This window comes from Trichoderma breve, chromosome 4, assembly GCF_028502605.1.
Source record: "Trichoderma breve strain T069 chromosome 4, whole genome shotgun sequence".
NCBI lineage: Eukaryota > Fungi > Ascomycota > Sordariomycetes > Hypocreales > Hypocreaceae > Trichoderma > Trichoderma breve.
The window spans coordinates 3,218,473-3,235,625 of record NC_079235.1 but is presented as its reverse complement, the minus strand read 5'-3'; the positions used below and the strand labels follow the sequence as shown (position 1 = coordinate 3,235,625).

At 52.5% G+C, this 17,153-nt stretch overlaps 3 protein-coding genes across 3 annotated transcripts; 2 read left to right on the top strand and 1 right to left on the bottom strand.

Moving 5' to 3' along the window:
- Positions 1–745: 745 nt before the first annotated feature.
- On the top strand, positions 746–2,582 carry T069G_07220 (TCP-1/cpn60 chaperonin family domain-containing protein; the record flags this gene model as incomplete). Its single annotated transcript, XM_056174430.1, has 3 exons — positions 746–804; positions 936–2,502; positions 2,565–2,582. The coding sequence occupies 3 exons, from the start codon at positions 746–748 to the stop codon at positions 2,580–2,582; spliced, it is 1,644 nt and encodes a 547-aa protein (XP_056028009.1).
- Positions 2,583–3,708: 1,126 nt separating this feature from the next.
- T069G_07219 (NADPH-dependent FMN reductase domain-containing protein) lies at positions 3,709–4,332 on the top strand (the record flags this gene model as incomplete). The annotated part of the gene is made up of 1 exon (XM_056174429.1): positions 3,709–4,332. One exon carries the CDS (start codon positions 3,709–3,711, stop codon positions 4,330–4,332), a length of 624 nt encoding a protein of 207 aa, XP_056028008.1.
- Positions 4,333–5,363: 1,031 nt separating this feature from the next.
- Positions 5,364–9,059, bottom strand: T069G_07218 (pleckstrin homology domain-containing protein; the record flags this gene model as incomplete). The annotated part of the gene is made up of 4 exons (XM_056174428.1): positions 5,364–6,591; positions 6,657–8,274; positions 8,329–8,606; positions 8,953–9,059. 4 exons carry the CDS (start codon positions 9,057–9,059, stop codon positions 5,364–5,366), a joined length of 3,231 nt encoding a protein of 1,076 aa, XP_056028007.1.
- Positions 9,060–17,153: the final 8,094 nt, after the last annotated feature.

Sequence of the window (17,153 nt, the reverse complement as noted above, 5' to 3'; positions counted from 1 at the left end):
GGCTGCGAATTTCAGCGGGTGTGGCCACTAATAAGAGCTGGAGAGTATGTACCTGCTTTGTACCTGTGCATATGGTTGGTGGCCAGGATAGGCAATGCTGGATTTAGCAATTGGCAATTCAAAGGTAGAACCGAGAATAGACTCGTGTTTATTATGGCTACTACTGCTTAATATCAACAGCGGTTTTCATGAATCGTTCAAGACATGCTGATGGCGAGGAATATGCAGGTAGTCTTGATTATCAATACCCGTCAAACTGCGTGTACCTTAGATCCGTGGTGCTAGATCACATGTAGCTGTCGTATGCCTCCTCCAAAGACGAATCATCTTCTATCTATTTTACTTGTTGGCCCAAAAAATTCAACTGCATCTGCATTGACAGATGATACCCATCTACTCTATTCCCAATTCTCATTGGCTCCATTCCAAAGCCCAACTCCAGCTCTATTACTGTAACCCCCTATTTTTCTCTCCCTTAGCCTTTCCTCGCACTTGGTCTCCATAGAATCGCATGGAGGGGCAGCTGCTGGGAAAGCGGAATAACACCCTTTCCTAAGCAGCCATGATTGGCTAAGCACCACAAAAGTGCCCCCCCAGGCTGCCAGCAACCACCCCCAAGATTTTCCCAAGGAGCTCCAAAGGGACCATCGCCAACTCCCCAAACTCGAGTGTCTGGGCGGGTCAACAAGCAAATCTTCCTTTTTCCTTCTTCGTTTGGTTTGATTCGATTCTCATCCTTCCCGTCATGTCGCTCAACATCCCCAACGCGCCCAACTCGGGCCTCTTCAAGAAGGGCTACAACAAGTAAGTTGCCAACCCCGCCATGCTATTCCATCAAAACCCATCGACGACACGAGCCACGAGCCACGAGCCAGAGCACGTCAGACCAGTTGAGATCAGATTGATGGCTGACAAGACAATTCACCCCTTGGTAGCTACGACTCAGAAGATGGAGCTGTGCTGCGGAATATCGATGCCTGCCGCACCATCACCTCCACCGTCCAGACGTCGCTGGGCCCCTACGGCCGCAACAAGGTCGTCATCAACCACCTGCAGAAGATGATCCTCACCTCCGACGCCGCCACGATCCTCCGCGAGCTCGATGTTGTCCATCCCGCCGCCAAGCTGCTTGTCATGGCCTCCCAGCAACAGGAGGCTGAGATGGGTGACGCCACAAACCTGGTGATTATCCTGGCTGGAGAGCTGCTGCGAAAGGCCGAGGACCTGCTGCGCATGGGCCTCAAGACGTCCGACATTGTCATCGGCTACGAAAAGGCACAGAAGATTGCCCTGGAGACCCTGGAGGAGCTCTCTGTGGACAAGGTGGAGAACATTCAGGACCAAGCCGAGCTGAGCAAGGCCCTGCGAACCGTCATCGCCAGCAAGCAGAATGGAAACGAGGAGTTCCTGTCAAGCCTGGTGGCCGAGGCTGTCTTGGCCGTTCTGCCCAAGAACCCCGCCAACTTCAACGTCGACAACATCCGAGTCGTTAAAATCATGGGTGGTAGCTTGGACCAGAGCAGGGTCGTCAAGGGCATGGTCTTCCCCAAGGAGCCCGATGGTTCGATCAAGAAGGCTAGCCGCGCCAAGGTCGGTGTCTTTACATGCCCCATCGACACAAGCCAGACAGAGACCAAGGGCACCGTGCTGTTACACAACGCAAAGGAGATGATGGACTTCACCAAGGGCGAGGAGGCACAGCTAGAAAAGGCAATCAAGGAGCTCTACGACTCAGGCCTGCGCGTAGTCGTGTGTGGTGACCGAGTGGGCGACCTGGCCACACATTACCTCAACCGTTTTGGCATTCTCTACATCCGAATCCTCAGCAAGTTTGAGCTGCGACGAATCTGCCGTGTCGTTGGTGCTACGCCATTGGCTCGTCTGGGTGCCCCCATGCCCGATGAGATGGGCAGCATTGATGTTGTCGAGACCATTGAGATTGGTGGTGATCGCGTTACCGTCTTCAGACAAGAAGACGAAGTCACACGCACTGCTACACTGGTCCTCCGTGGCGCCACCCAGAACCACCTTGACGACATTGAGCGAGCTGTCGACGACGGTGTCAACGTTGTCAAGGCCATCACCAAGGACAACAGACTGGTTCCCGGAGCCGGTGCTACCGAAATTTCACTGAGCGCAAAGATTCAGGCTCAGGGCGAGAAGACGCCTGGCCTGAGCCAGTATGCCATCAAGAAGTACGGCGAGGCCTTTGAGGTCATTCCCCGCACCCTGGCCGAGAGCTGCGGTCTGGATGCTACCGAGGTTCTCAGCACACTATATGCCGCCCACCACAAGAGCGAGAGCGGCGATGCCGGTGTCGACGTCGAGAACGAGGAGGGCAATGGTGTTTTGAACGCAACCAAGGAGGGCATTGTCGACCTTCTGGCGTCCAAGAGCTGGGCCATCAAGCTGGCCACAGAGGCAGCCCGCACGGTCCTGTCAGTCGACCAAATCATTGTGGCGAGACAGGCTGGTGGGCCGAAGCCTCCTGGCCCCAACCCTGTAAGTTTTTGACCTTTATCCTATGAACATTATACGACTGTTTGCTAACTCGTTTTCAACAGAACTGGGATGAGGACTAAATGCATCGAGACTGCGTAAGGAAACGGTGGAGGGGAGGTTGAAGAGGGCATGTAAAAGCATAGATATCCGGGACCATATTGAGGCAGGCTATGTAATATGAGGACAAGAAAAAAATGATAGAATCTAATCTGAACTCTGTGCACTTTGCTTAACAAAGAGAGCTCTAGACCGGCCATTCTAGTTCTGTAATCGCGGCGGTCCTGTTCATGAAAAGGCGTCAGAGTGTACAAGTTTCAACTCCGAGGGTCTTCTCGGTTATAACGAGACTAACAAAATGAAAGCGCCAGGTACCTGATCGCAAGTCCGCCCAGCTACCATCAACGGCGTAACGGAGTGCTAATTCCATTGTATCCTGGTAATGCCGAACCATACGCGGATATACAACGGCCCCATGGATGGTCGGAATTACAGCATAGTATACACAGCCAATCAGACACGACAACGCCGGAGGGACAATCTCGAAAGGGAGAACGATGGATTTTACTTTTCCTTCTCTACGGAGTAATCGCAAAATTTACTTCATTCTATGTTTTCATATTCCCATCCCGCGCGCTTGTTTAGAATGTTGATGGTTGTGGATTTCTCTTCGTAGGGCTGAGCGAATCAAGAGACTCGACGCCGGGATCCTTCTTTGGAGCTTCAGCCGTATACTATGCAGAGTAACTCTACTACAATGGGATTTAGTATGACTCTATGCGTATTGAATGGTAGTTGTTTAGATTCTTCGAGCGAAACGCCGTGATCCACAATCTAGGAGAGTAAAGAGAGACCCGTTGCCTGAGTCAATCAAACTGGCTTCGTCGTTCACGGAGTTGATCGTGGATTTGACTCGGAAATATGAGTGTTCATGTTCGCCGTGGGGATCTCAACCGAGGTGAAAGCTTGGATCGTGAATGTCGTGTTTTCGTATCATTCTCTTATCATTCTCTAATCATAGTTATTCCTCGGACTTCTAAGGACTCTCCGTGGCGTCTCTTCTATAATCATATCGCCATCTGTTTTATATAACGGGCAGTATATATACACCACAACCTCATCTTCTTCAACACAATCCAACTCACCTCAACTCACTCTCTCATACACAAACAAACAAACTCCCTCACAAACACACACATATCTTTCAAAATGGCCTCCAAAATCGCCATCATCATCACCAGCACCCGAACCCCCCGTCTCGGCCCCAACGTCGCCTCATTCGTCCACAAAGTCCTCACCCCCCTCGCCTCATCCTCCTCGGCGACCCTCTCCATCGTCGACGTCGACACCTTCAAGCTCCCCGTCTACGACGAGCCCGTCATCCCCGCAAACGTCCCCGCCCGTGGCCAGTTCATCCACGAGCACTCCAAGCGCTGGTCCGCCGAAATCGCCTCCCACGACGCCTACGTCCTCATCGTGCCAGAGTACAACTACGGCGTCGCGGGGAGCACCAAGAACGCAATCGACTACCTCAAGAATGAGTGGGACGGCAAGCCCGCCGCCATCGTTAGTTACGGCATTTCTGGTGCAAAGATCGCGTCTGAGCAGGTCAAGGGCTCGCTCGAGGGTGTTGGCCTCAGGGTCTCTGCTACTAGGCCCCAGCTTGCCTTCTCTGGCGGCGTTGGGCCCGACGCTTTCCTCGCTATTGGTGAGGGGAATCTGGGCGAGGCCACGAGAAAGGAGTGGGAAGAGAAGCACACCGAGGAGATTATCCAGTCCTTCAAGGAGATTCTCGATGCCCTTGCGAACCCGGTTGAGAAGAAGAAGAACTAGTGGCTTCAAATAGACATCGAAAAGGGTCAGGAATAGGGATAGAATGTTCATATCTTTCTTTGTCTGGCAATTCTCCAATTCTCGGTTTGTCCTTAGCTAGAAGTTGAGCTGTCATCAGCATTGTCCATTTGATATGTGTTGAAGCGAGCACTCGAGAAGGGCGCCAAACGAAAAGGGGCTTGTCAGACATGTATTCAGCATAAAAGCACACAACTATCTAGCATTTGAATAGAATCGGGCCTCCAACCATTCCAGTGTTTCCTCGTAATACCATGCAAATCGAAATATGTATGTTACACATAAGCGTCTTTGTTTAATGCACAATCCGCTCTCAGCCAAATATTCCCAAAGAAAATCCGAGATTTTCTTCCATTATTCCAATCCAACCCATTCCGAATAGAAGAGAAAGAGAAAAAAAAAGAAAAAAAGAAGACACAAGGAAACACTACGGTCTAACAGAGGTGTAATCAAATGACAGTAACAAGCAATACGATAATTGCTTTTTCGCTTCCAAAGATGTCGTAGAGATTGGAAACTTGTATATACGGCTACCATCTTGCATCGCAAAATTAAGATGGGTAGAAAACGAGACCGAAAAAAAGACCAGAAACAAGCTAAGAAAACAAACACGAGAGGGACGTTTCTCACTACCAGGCAAAGGTAGAGAGACTGTGTGCGTGTATGTGTGTGTTGTGTGTGCCTTGAGGGGGTATACTTTTGAGAGGGAAAAAGGTTGCAGTGTCATAGATTTCTAAAGCTTGATGGTATCACCAGCAAGTCGGTAAATAAGATATCTTGTGCAAGGAAATATCGTGAATACGTCGAGACGTTCCAAGGGAATCCGAATAAATCTTCCAAGGAAAAAAAACCATGAGATCGTTGAAAAATTTGCCAAAAAAAAAAAAAAAAAAAAAAAAAAAAAAAAAAGCAAAACAAATAAACAAAAGCAGAAAGCCGTCCCAAACGCCATGGCCATGCTATAAACGGAACGTACGAGGGTGTCATTCGCTCATGACCAAGAGGCAATTGAATCACGCCTCTTCAGTGATTCCGCCCTCACCGCCGCCTTCTTCTCGCCACTCTCGGCTGCGTTCTGCAAGGCGCTTGATGCCACCGATCCGGCTCGACCACAGACTCTCAATGGGGCTCCGCGACGTAAAGGCACGTTGCGAGCTTATAACTCCGATTGCTTGGAGAACCGCCTTACGACTGTCGCGGCCGAACACGGCAGGGTGTTGGATCCATTCTAGACTGCTCTCGAGTTCAGCATCGAGAGCAGCAACTGTTGTGGCGTCGATACCGACGCCCAGTGTCAGTCCGTCGGTGGAGCGTGACCGGCCTAGCGGAGGAGGAGGGCCAAGCGCAGGCGGGCCATTGCCAGAGGAAGATGTTGCCGACGTAGGCGACGGGCTACGCTTCCGATCTGGAGTTCCGGATGCCGGAGACCCATCGTTGCCTGGGTGCGGTGTCGAAGGTAGCGATTTGCTGGGAGGCACAGGTGGCAAGCCACCTTTGCCGAGGCCCTTGAGGATGGAGCGGGTTTCGTTCAACAGTGTATGAGCGCGGTCGTGCTGGCCACGGCTCACAAGAGTCAGGGCACGCGTGAGCATGTCTGAGGTGAGCAGCTCCATTCGCCTCTGCACAACGCTGGGGTGTGGGGGGATAGGCGGCGTGTTCTGCCACTTGTTCTTCTGACCAAGATTTGCCGGCAGCATGGTAATGGCCAGAAGAGATGGTCGTGGCATCTGAGCCGTGGTGCCATCTCTCAAGATGTCGCCCCAGATGAGATCAGCCTGGATAAGTGGCACTTCCTCCACCGAAAGGGTCCTCTCTGTATCGGTATCTGTCGACCCACCAAGAGCCTCCAGGCCTGAGACAATGTTGTCCCATGGGTCCGGAGCAAGCGTCTCCTGAGAAGAGGTGTCGGGGAGGATGACAAGCTGAACCAGCACATCACGCTTATCTCCAAATCGGAGGTCGCCGAGCGACGCTTCGGCGTCTCGTCCCGTTGCCCGCTTGGTGATTTGCAAAGCGCCGCTGATTTTGTGGAACTTGGCAGGTGATCCTTCTGGGAGCTTGAGCTTGAGCTTGACGTTCTGATGAGACAGTGTCTGCATGCTGCCCAAGCACCCAGCTAGACATTCCCGCAGCATCATCCAGTCCTTAACATATGTATATGATGCCTTTGTCCTCGTCGAGAGTTCAATCATTGTGTCAGGCTTATGGGTCATTCCCAGCCCAAAGGAGTGAATAGTGATCCTATACGGCGGCGTCTTTGTTAGCTCCATAAAACAGGCGAGTTTATGATGAATATTTCAACTTACTTTGCTGCTTCTGCCCTAGAGACGACAAAGTCCACAGAATCGGCGTCGGATGTCGACACATCGCTGATAAGCAGAATGGTGGCAATGGGGTTGTTGTGTTTTCTCTGCATCAGCAGGTCCATAGCAACGTTGGCACCTTCGACCACGTCGGCGCGATGGCTCTTCTGACCAACGGGTTTGATTGAGCCCAGGACATTGGACCAACCAGGCCAAGCCTTGGTGGTCATGCCAACAATTGGCACACCGCCACCACCGGAACCAAATGTGACGAGGCCCATGCGGTCCCTCTCACCAAGCGTGCTGACCATGAATTTGAGTGCGTCACGGACGAGGTTGATCTTAACACCCTGCATTGACGAAGAGATGGGAACAACGACAACGACGTCGATCGGGACGTGAACAGCGTTGGGGAGGCGAATGGTCTTGCTTGGCACATTGGTGTACTCGGTCGGTGCAGTCGTGCCGGACTTGTGGCCCCAGGAAGAAGCAATGGAGGATACACGTTGCTGGCCAGCCCGTGCCCACTCTCCGTCCTCATCGTTCTCAGAGAACTCTCCGCGGTCCAGATCGGGACTTCGAATAGAAGGAGCAAAATCGACAGCGTTCAAATCCAATAGAGCTTGATTCCATAGCTTGAGCTGATTGCGGTTGTCAAACCTGAGATGAAATTGTGGCAGTTCAAGCACGGAGAGATTTAGAGTAAGGACGTTCTCATCGATAGCTCCCGTTTCCGTTACGTCATTGAGATGCTTCTTTATCAAGATGGAGCCCTTGAGTGTGCAGCGAGTAGCTTGCTTTCGTTGAGCGCCAGACTCATCCCAGTGGGGCGGGAGCTTTTTCTCCTTGACACAAATGAGCATCTCGGAGAAGAGATAACACTCGAGCTCTTGCCATGATACTTTATCTTTGCCCACTCGTAACGTGCCGCACAGTCTCAGCTGTCCAAATCTATTGAACTCTAGTCCATGCCAGTTATCGACGCGGTTGCGTAGATTCTCCGTCATTTCTTCCAAAACCTCGGGAGACTCGTAAGGGTGGAAACGTGGGGGGTTCGGCGTCGGCGTCGGAGCAGGTGATATCTCGCGAGGGGCCACCTCAGGAACGCCCGGGTTAACAGCCAATTGTGACTGTACCGGCGATCCAATATCCTCGGGGTCCGGCCTCCATTTGTTGTCAGGAACTTCGATAGTGACAAGGCACGTGAGCGTCTGTTGCTGGCGAGACCTGCTGATGGTAGGAAACTCGGAGCGAACGGTCACAATCGGGGGAGGAATGGGATTTCTCGTAGCGGCGCGAGGGCTGTTGGGTGTCGTCTCCATTGTCTGGACGTCGTAGTCGTGGCGCCATTGAGAGCCGCTCTGTGCAGTCTCAGGATAGCCATTAGACGAAGCCATGCCAGTACTGTCATTGCGAGTATGTCTCGTAGAAGCGTAGCGATCTGAGCTGTTGTCCCTGCCATCGCGCTGGCTCGTCCTGCCAACACTCGGAGTATGCGTCAACTGTTGACGCCTTTGGGTTTCTACACTGGGCGCCCCCTGGCTTTCCCAGGTGGGCGCTGGGGTGACGGTGCCAGCCCTTGACTCGGTGCCGGCAGTACGCACCATGTTGCTGATTTTGTCTACGTCTGAATTAGCGGCATGCTTCTGCGTTTCCGTGCGTCTAGATGACGAACTGATGTCCAGGACATTGCCGCCTCGGCTGGAGTCAAGATGTAGCGGGGCATCACAGGTTGGGCAGTATTGTGCCTCCATTTCGCGGATGAACTCGTAGAAGCAGGCTTCGTGGGAGACATGGGAGCAAGAGAACTGGAGAATGCGCTCGCCTCGCAGCGTGTGCTCCAGTGGTTCCTCGCAGACAGCACATTCGCTGCCCACGAATGTCCTGTCCCGCCGCATGCGGCCTCGATCCGCGCTGCTCGACATGACGTTGTTGTCGATACCTCCTACTCTTCTAGATGTAGCGGTAGCGGTGCTGGTAGTGCTTGCAGACCGCCCTCGGTTGAGAGTAACGGTACTGCGTGAGGCTGCGTTGCTAGGGGAATGGCCTGAAGGAGGTCAAAGTTAGCGACTCTGCTGAAGAGAATTGAAAGTGGAAAACAGTCATTGTCAGGTGGAGGAAAGAGGAGAACGGAGGATGAGGAAGAGGGGGGGTGTTGGGGAAACGAGTCGCGACGCATTGTAGTTAGGGGGCGTATATAAGGTTGGCGCGGGAGGTGAGATGCATACCCTCAAGATGGAACGGAGCATCCGTTGCACTACTTTCAGGCCTAAACCGAGGGCCAGCCGACCGTGCTGACCGTGGACTGGCAATGAGGCCCAGGTCGCCCAGAGCACTTGATATTGTATCTTGCTTTCTCCTGCGGCCGTCGACGTGATGCTGACTCTTGTGCCGTCGACTGAACATGGAGACCGCCGGTGGTGGGTCACCAACTCAAGCTAGAAATCGATAATTGATGTCTTGGAGCTGAGCGTGGCTCTCTTTGCGTGTTTCAGCAAGTGCCTCTTAATTTTAATCGGAGCGTGTGCAATGTCGCAAGTTTACTTGGACATTTGACTAGTGGCTTTAGGCGTGGGTTGTTTCAAAGGCGCCCGCGGCGGGAGTTGCTAAGGGAAGAGAAGAGAATGGAAGAAGAGATTCTGAGAGAGAGACAAACAACAACAAAGGGACCGGAAAGCTGGCGGGGGAAAAGAATGGCGTATTGTATGGAGGTATGCAGATGCAGGTGCAGAAGCAGAACGCAGAAGACGCAGCAATCGGGTGCAGGTACGACGCAGGATGAGGTAACGAAAACAAATTAAAAAAAAGAAAGGCGCTCCGTCAAGTAAAGTACTGGTCCGGAATGGTTCGACGTAGTACTAGGACTGGTGTAGGATCGGAAAAGAAAAAATGCAACGCAGATGCAGCTTCTAGCTCCTGGTTCGACAATGGCTTCTCAGTAGCGGGCCGGAGGGAGAGAGGGCGGGGACAGCGTGTGCATGATGGTGAAAAGACGCTGTGCCCAGATCGGGACGGAGGCAGGCGATATCCTACTAGACTGTGGCTAGCACGGGTGAATTGGGCCAGCTAGAACAGATCAGGGAGATGCTTGGATAAGGGCCAACGGGCTAAAGGATTGGACGAGCGGGCGAGAGAAAAAAGAGACAAGATGAGACGAAAGGAAAGGAAACAAGAGGCCGATTGTACGAATACTCGTTAAGACCAGAGGAGTGGTGAGGGGGGGCAAGGAAAAAGGAAAAAGGGAAACAAAAGAAAGAGAAAATTGGAAAAGAGACGAGAAACCCCATGCTTGGGTAGAGCAGGCGAGATTGACGCGATGAGGCCTGTTCCTGTTCGGAAGGGTCTGGTCTGGTACCTCCCAGCTACCTGTCCGTGTACCTGGAGGTACCGAGAAAAGGGGGCCTGCAATTTGTCTTGTCCCCCTCTTAGCTTGGAGCCAGTCATGCCTCTTTTTTTTTTCTTCTCTTTTTCTTAGGTTGTTTATGCCAGCAACGACCCCGGACTGATGAAGCCTGTTCCTGCGTTACAGCAGGCTGGGTCTGTTGGTGATCACAATGGCCTCCAGCTCAAGCTAAGCAGGCATTACATGCACGGAATATTACCTCTGGCCTGGGACAGCCATTGAGGTTACTGACAGACAGCAGACAGGTGGGTATGAGCACCACGAGCAGCTGGCAACTTGTGGGTACTTCAGATTGCCAATACTCGTACATGCCAGGTTGCGGTACTCCGTGCTGAAGACTCAATGCTGGATCCAATTCAAGTTTGCTGCAATCCCATCCAATTTGCACCAGCACGTCCTAGTGCCGCATCCCAGGCCGCTGGTTCACCCGCTGCGTAATTGGTGGGAGGAGCTTACTGCAGTAGCGGTTCCCTGAAAACTTGACGAGTGACGAGGTACCTGCATGGAGGAACAAGGTACCTTCAATGGTACCTTAATCTGTTGGCCTTGGTTCCCGCAGTGGTGAGCTCATCCTCACTTCACTTGGCACCAACAAAAGCCGATGGGATAGGTAAGGTCCATGTAGCCTTTGCAATCGAACATTGGCCCGCACACGCAAGGGCTCTTTTCGACTCGTTTCTTTTTCCCTCTTTTTTTTTTCAAGCCTGTAACCTGTATTGGGGAGATTCGGGTGCTGTAGATCCCGGGCCAACACGGTCCGAGCGAGATTAAACGTACATGCACCTCCACACGACAACCCACGAAGAGAGAGGAGTCAGCTGCTGTCGGTGTCATTAAGAGGTCAAGATAGAGTCAGAGTGGAAGAGCTATGCAAAAGAACGGGTACGAGCACAGACTGGCAAAGGCAAAGGCACAGACACACACGGGCTCCAAATCGCAGAGACTGCCGGCGGGAATCTCCAGCGCATAGACACGATGCTACTGCTGCTGCCGGCGGAAGCACATGTCCCACGAGCAGAGATGGATGGCCTGATTGCCCTGTCTTGCATGACGGAGGCTGCAGAGAATGGAAAGGAAGGGCATCCCAGACAAGGCGCATGGCCCTGCCGTTCGCCTTGGCCGGGTTCTGCTCCGCTGCTGGGACCCCTGCCAGAGCATTCAATGCGATCCCCTGTCGTCGTGTCCCGAATCGGCCAAGGTCTGCGTGGTGGTGGAGAGAGCGCCGTTTGTGCCAAATTCGAAGAATCAGAACCCAGTGGGCACTTTCATCAGGGCCTGCCCGACTTGGCGCCATGCTGTGCTGGGTCTTTTCCGTCATCAACGCTAATTCATGCACGTCCTGTCGAAGATTTTGGCTTCATGTGGCTTCATGCTACCTACTACTAGGTAGTACGAGCATACCAGTGGGAGGGACTCTTGAAGAAAGTGGCGTGGCCGCCAACCACAACCTTGGTTCCAGCCGTTGCTAATCTTGTTGCTTCTAGACGCGAGACGAGAATGCTAGCGGATGGGCAAGCTCGAAGACGACTACGCCTAACAAGAAGCTGAGTTCCCATTAGTACTCGCAGTACCCATCAACAGGCTGGAAGCTTTATGTGGACTTCTCGGAGTTGCTAGTTGGTAGCTGCAGAACAGGACGTGCGTTGAAGAGAGTGCCATTGGGCTAAAGCCGGAGGTGTGCTGTATCCACTGCTTTACCAAAGTCCAAAGCAAGGCAAAGATATCAAAGCACCAAAAGACCGTGAGCCCTCCTCCGCGGGGAAAAAAGCAATCCAGTGCGAAATAGGCTGCCGAGGCATGTCTCTACAGACACTCGTCCGTTGTGCACCGATTTACGAAAATGGAGCAATAATCAATGCACCGTGATGGAGGCTCTCTTGCTGTACGAGCACTGAGTAGCATCAAGTCAATCAATGGCATCCGATTCGGTACTCTCTCGTCTACCTAGTACTTGTTTCGTGCTCACGAAGAGTGCTTCATTACTACAGCACTAACCATATTGATGCGTTTACTCGCCGGGAGAGTGTTAGGGGACTTTGTTTGAAATTGTTTGGTGCACGTCACGGGACTGTCTCGTACCCGTTCAGGTTGCATCGTCACTACAACCTCTCCTCCCTCCTCCGCTTTTCATTCCATCTCTCCATTGCCGCGATCACGAATTTGTATGCCGGCACCGCCGTTGCAGAAGAAAATATCGCAGGCCTACTCCACGATGAGCCCGCCCAAGCCTTACGGAATGCCTTCCGGCATAGCTTCAAACTCGCGTCTCAAACCGCTATATTAGCCTCGCGTGGCTGCTGGTGGATATGCCAGCATCGGTGGCCTATAGGACGACGAGAGCCGGTCCAGCAGGCAATTTATTGGGACATGCATGTTTTCTGCATTCACCAAAGCACCAAGGATTGCGGAGCGCCACCCACTGAGGCGGCCCGCGGTGCAAAGCTGCCAACCATCTTCGGGGCCGACAAGCTGGCCATGACATGGGTGACAGCGCCCGAACCTGTTCTGACGGCCCCTACTAGCCACCTAACCAGGACAATCTTTCGCTCCAGAGCGGTGGCAGTGGCTGGTATGGGCATACTGTACAGACCTTTCGGCGTACGAACGGTACATCGACGTCGGGTAACTTGATGCCAGTACTCCGGACAAGTAAGCATCGACCTACTGACGCGTGGGAGCACAGGGGTACCTCTTTTAGCCAGAAGACAAGGACTCTCTGCTTGGATTAACCTCCTTCCCGACCCAGTCCTCGGGCAAAGTCCTGAGATCGTGTCCATGGGCCCAGAGTCTCGGGGCTGCATGTCTCACATGCTTAATCGCTATCGTCTGCGCCTTTTTCCAGGCAGCGAGATGCAAAGGGACGCAACTTTTCTCCCAATCCAGTATTTCGTAGTCGCCAAGCACATAGTACGCTGCGCTCGAAGTCGACCGTTTCGCTAGCTTTGGCTCGTTTTCAACCGGTCGAATTGCATCAAGGACGCTGAGTCATGAACGATAACGGCCTTGTCATTAAACTGGCGCCCCTCTGCAGCTGCTGTCATGTCTTTGCCTCTGGCTCTGCCTCCTCTTCATAGGCGCATGAAAAGGACAATTTTGGTTCTTTACGAGCCAGGAATTGGCCTCCAGAAAAGGGCGAGGCTCAGCTAGTAGGTTACCTGGGCTGCCGCCACCAGACGAGGCCTGAGCTCAGCCTGTCAGTACGAAGTGCTCATCAAACTGATGCATGCAGCTAACATGCACGGTGGGGGGTTATCACACATGTCCCAGCAAAGTTGCATCTTCGAGTCTCCAGGAACCTAGTCGTACTACGAGCACTGCTACCTGTATACAGGCATGTTATGGTTGCTGGGTTCGTCCCAAGGTGCGAGTCCCATAATGGTGGGAAGCTAGGGTTGGGCAATGTCCGGCTTGCTTGTTTGTCCTCCATACCCGGCTATATGGAATCGACTGCACGAGGAGACGAAAGGAGCATGGGCAATCTGCGACCTGAGATTATTCATCCCACCGCCCTGGATCCGCCAATTTCACAGGAATCGTGGTTACGAGAAGCCTGGGAATGGTGGCTTTTTTCTCACTCATCCACTTCGTCCCTGGACCATGGCAGCCAATATCAGTAGTGCTGGATCTCTGCATACACGTGCAGCGATGGCGAAAAAGACTAGAAACATTTTGAAGCAAAGAGACACCTGAAGCGCAGCTGAATCCGGCATAGCATCATAGGTCGGGCTACCTGGCGTCTGGAAGTCGCTGAAGCTACTGTACGTCCTGGTGCAAATACGCTACGCCGTACGGATATATCCCCGCCATGCTAATGAGCCAGTCTGCAGCTCGGCGTTGGGGGCCGGAGACTTCTTCAGAAGCAGCATTAGCAGCATCGTGGCCGGGAGACGAATCGATTCTCAGGCAGCGCGCGCGAAGCGGCTTTGGGATGCTTCCCCGGCGCTCCAGCCGCCGAGAGGCGTCTATTCCCAACTCTCAGCTTGGCTGCGCCCTCTCTCTTATCGAGCCACTGCTGGGTATTAGTATGCGTATGCCGTAAATTCTATACGACTAGCACGATTTGTTGCAGCTGGAAGAGCGGTGGCAGACTTTCCTTTTGCACATACGAATATTCCGTACAAGGCAGCATACTACAGCCAATTTGCAACTGCGGGGGAAGTGGCCATCATTCCACGAACGGATCTGAATCACCGTGGCTGGCGTCATTCTCAAACGATTAATTAATTAGTCCACGGCACTTTGCCACATGGCTTTTGTGTCGTCTCCCTTCCTCCTGTGCCTTGTTCCCATTTCCTTTTTCCAAATCACTCTGGCGCCGGGGGAACTGGGAGGGAACAAGCCGAAGTCAATGATTCAACTGGCCCTGGCACGTTTCATGCAATGCCATTCGCCAGAGAGGAGAAACAAGGTCGCATTGGTCGTGGGACCAGGGTTACTGAGCAAGGGGTCGCTTGTCGAACCATGGTTTCTGCAAGGCACCTGTCTGCACTTTACGACGTGCAGAGATTTGCATATTCTAGCCTCTATTTGGACCGAGTACATGCGATGCCCTGCTACGACTGGTGGCTGGAGGTATCTCGACCAGAGGGTAGCAAGTCCGACGGGGTGGCCAACCGCTTATTGTCCAAGTTGGCCGGTCTTGCTCTGTCACCGTTAGGTTGCAGCACCGAGTCTTGTTTCCATGGACGCGCTGCAGGCCGGAGCTACAAGGCAGAATCCTATATCCGTAGGTCTACGGAAGAGCCCAAAGCAACATTCGCCTGAGCGGCCATTGATTTAAAGCACTAGAGCCGCATGGTTGACTCGAGAGCACAGATCAATGCCCATATCTCTGACGATGGCACAACGCTCGATATATACTTCGTACCTCATATGTCATACATGCGAGCATCTCGCTGCTTGGATTCCTGCTTATCTAGGGTAACCACCACCAGATGCTGTACTGGTGTCGATTCCAAGATGCACAGGCCAAACGAGGCGCTAGGGGATTTGCAAACTGCCCGACAGAAACGACCGGCATGGATTGCCATCTCCAGAGCCTACTCCGCGCGAGAGCCGCAGAGAAGCTCGTCTAGAGATATGTCCGACTGGTGCGGCGATGCTACCGTACACCGAAAGGAGCTATACTGCGACTATTGGCGCGGCATCGGTCGCAACGCCTCCAACGGCCGACGGCACATGGCTGGTGGATGCTCTCAACTGCCGCACGGGGCAATATGCATCTCCCCGGGAGGCACTAGGTGTTGGTTGACTGTCTATCAAACCTCCCATCCCCCACTTGATCTCATGGCAGTAGAATGATGTGTCACCTGTGCAGAACATGACTCGCTATACGGGAAATCAATCCAGTTTCTGTCTATAGAACGCAGTCCCGTGCAAATAACTGCCTGCGGGACGAGTGGGAAAAGAGGGCTCGGACTGGTCCGCCTGGCCGAAGAGTTTCAGTCACAAGCTTCAAGCCACGCCGCGCCCGCGTATCCCGTCCGGCTCCAGTTGTTTCAAGCCACTGGAGGTGGCATACTCTATACCATCTGGGCTGCCAACTGAGACTTGAGGCTGATATTAGAAGAAATTGGGACAATTGAGAAGCTGAAGTCCACCGGGCACCTGGATCACGTCCTGATTGGCAGACATGCTACGCTGTCGATCAACTACCCAGCACGTACTAGTCAAGCTCAGATGTCCTTGCGCCATCTCTGTCTCAAAGAAGCCCCTTCGCATCAGCTTGTTGAATGGATGCTGACTACTGGACACTATTGATACGGCCGCCTCCTTCAAAGAGCTCCCATTTACCATTGGAATATTCCTGAAGGCCATTATGGGGACCATCAGGAGGGCCATCGGACAAAAATATTCTCCATGACCAGGCCAAGTCTTCTGGTGACAAATGAGATGTAGTACGCCTTTGGTATAAGTGAACATTGTTGCCGTTCGACTTACCTCTCGGGAACGAATCATTCCGTGCTCTCTGACTATTAGCTTGGTTTATCCAAGGAGAGACTTCCAACTGCCGATATATTGTCATAAATGACCAAGAAAGCAGCCGTATCAACGAGTGGCAATATACAATCACACTGGGCAGCTGCCGTCAAAGCAGAATGGCGACGTATGGTTCCCATTGGCCCAGCACTCCATGCATGCTGCGTTTAAAGCTGGGATGATCCTCGCAAGGGCACTGCCACCTGCGCTTCCTGCGCTTCCTACAATTCGGAATCAATGATTCTCTCATTCAACCGGTTGCCTTCTAATTATGTCGTTGATCACTAAACTTCCCAAACGCCAAGTACTACCTGAACAATACTGACGTTTCAAAGCTGGACTTGAGCTGCCAAGAATTATAGTAGCGGTAGGGGTAGGTGTGATCTATTGTGAATACTGCAAAAAAGATTGGGTTCGGTCTATGTGATATGTCTTTTGCGGCAGCGCTTTCCGAATATCCGACATCGGGTTGGATTCTCGAACGGTCTTTCACACGCATGTTGGCTGAGTACTGCATATAAGCGAACATCAAGTAAATTGGCCTGATCCTTTGCTGTATAAATAGACTCTTTAGCGTGACGGAGAGAATATTCCGCCTCAGTTGCCGAACGCCTCCTTTGGTAGGAATCTCGCTATGATGTGCCGAGACCAATGAGAGCTGGAGTCACCTGGGTGATTGGGGTAGAGAGGTGAAGTCACCGCGTTTCACATGCAAGGATCATTGTTTCTCTCACGTTTCGTGATCGTCATCACTATCATCATCATTATCAGCTCGCCGTGGGCCAACAAACACGGCATCAGAGTTGTCCCTTTGCCAGCTGAGGACAAGGATTCAGGCATCCCCAGGAAGCCACTATTTGGGTAAGATCCAAGTCAAATGACCAAATGACCTGTTATCTCAAATGCAGTGCACATACGAGTATGCCACATCTAGCTACCCAAGGCGGCATGCCGGCAGGTATTTGCGTTGCATCCGGAGGCGCTTAGCTTAGACGCATGCATGTACTCGTATATCGTCACAAGCGCCTGTAGCGTAGCGTTACATTCTTAAAAAGGTGTGACTGTAACCCTTTGATCAGGAGAGAAAAAAGAAATAGAGAAGGGGGAGAAAAGAAGAT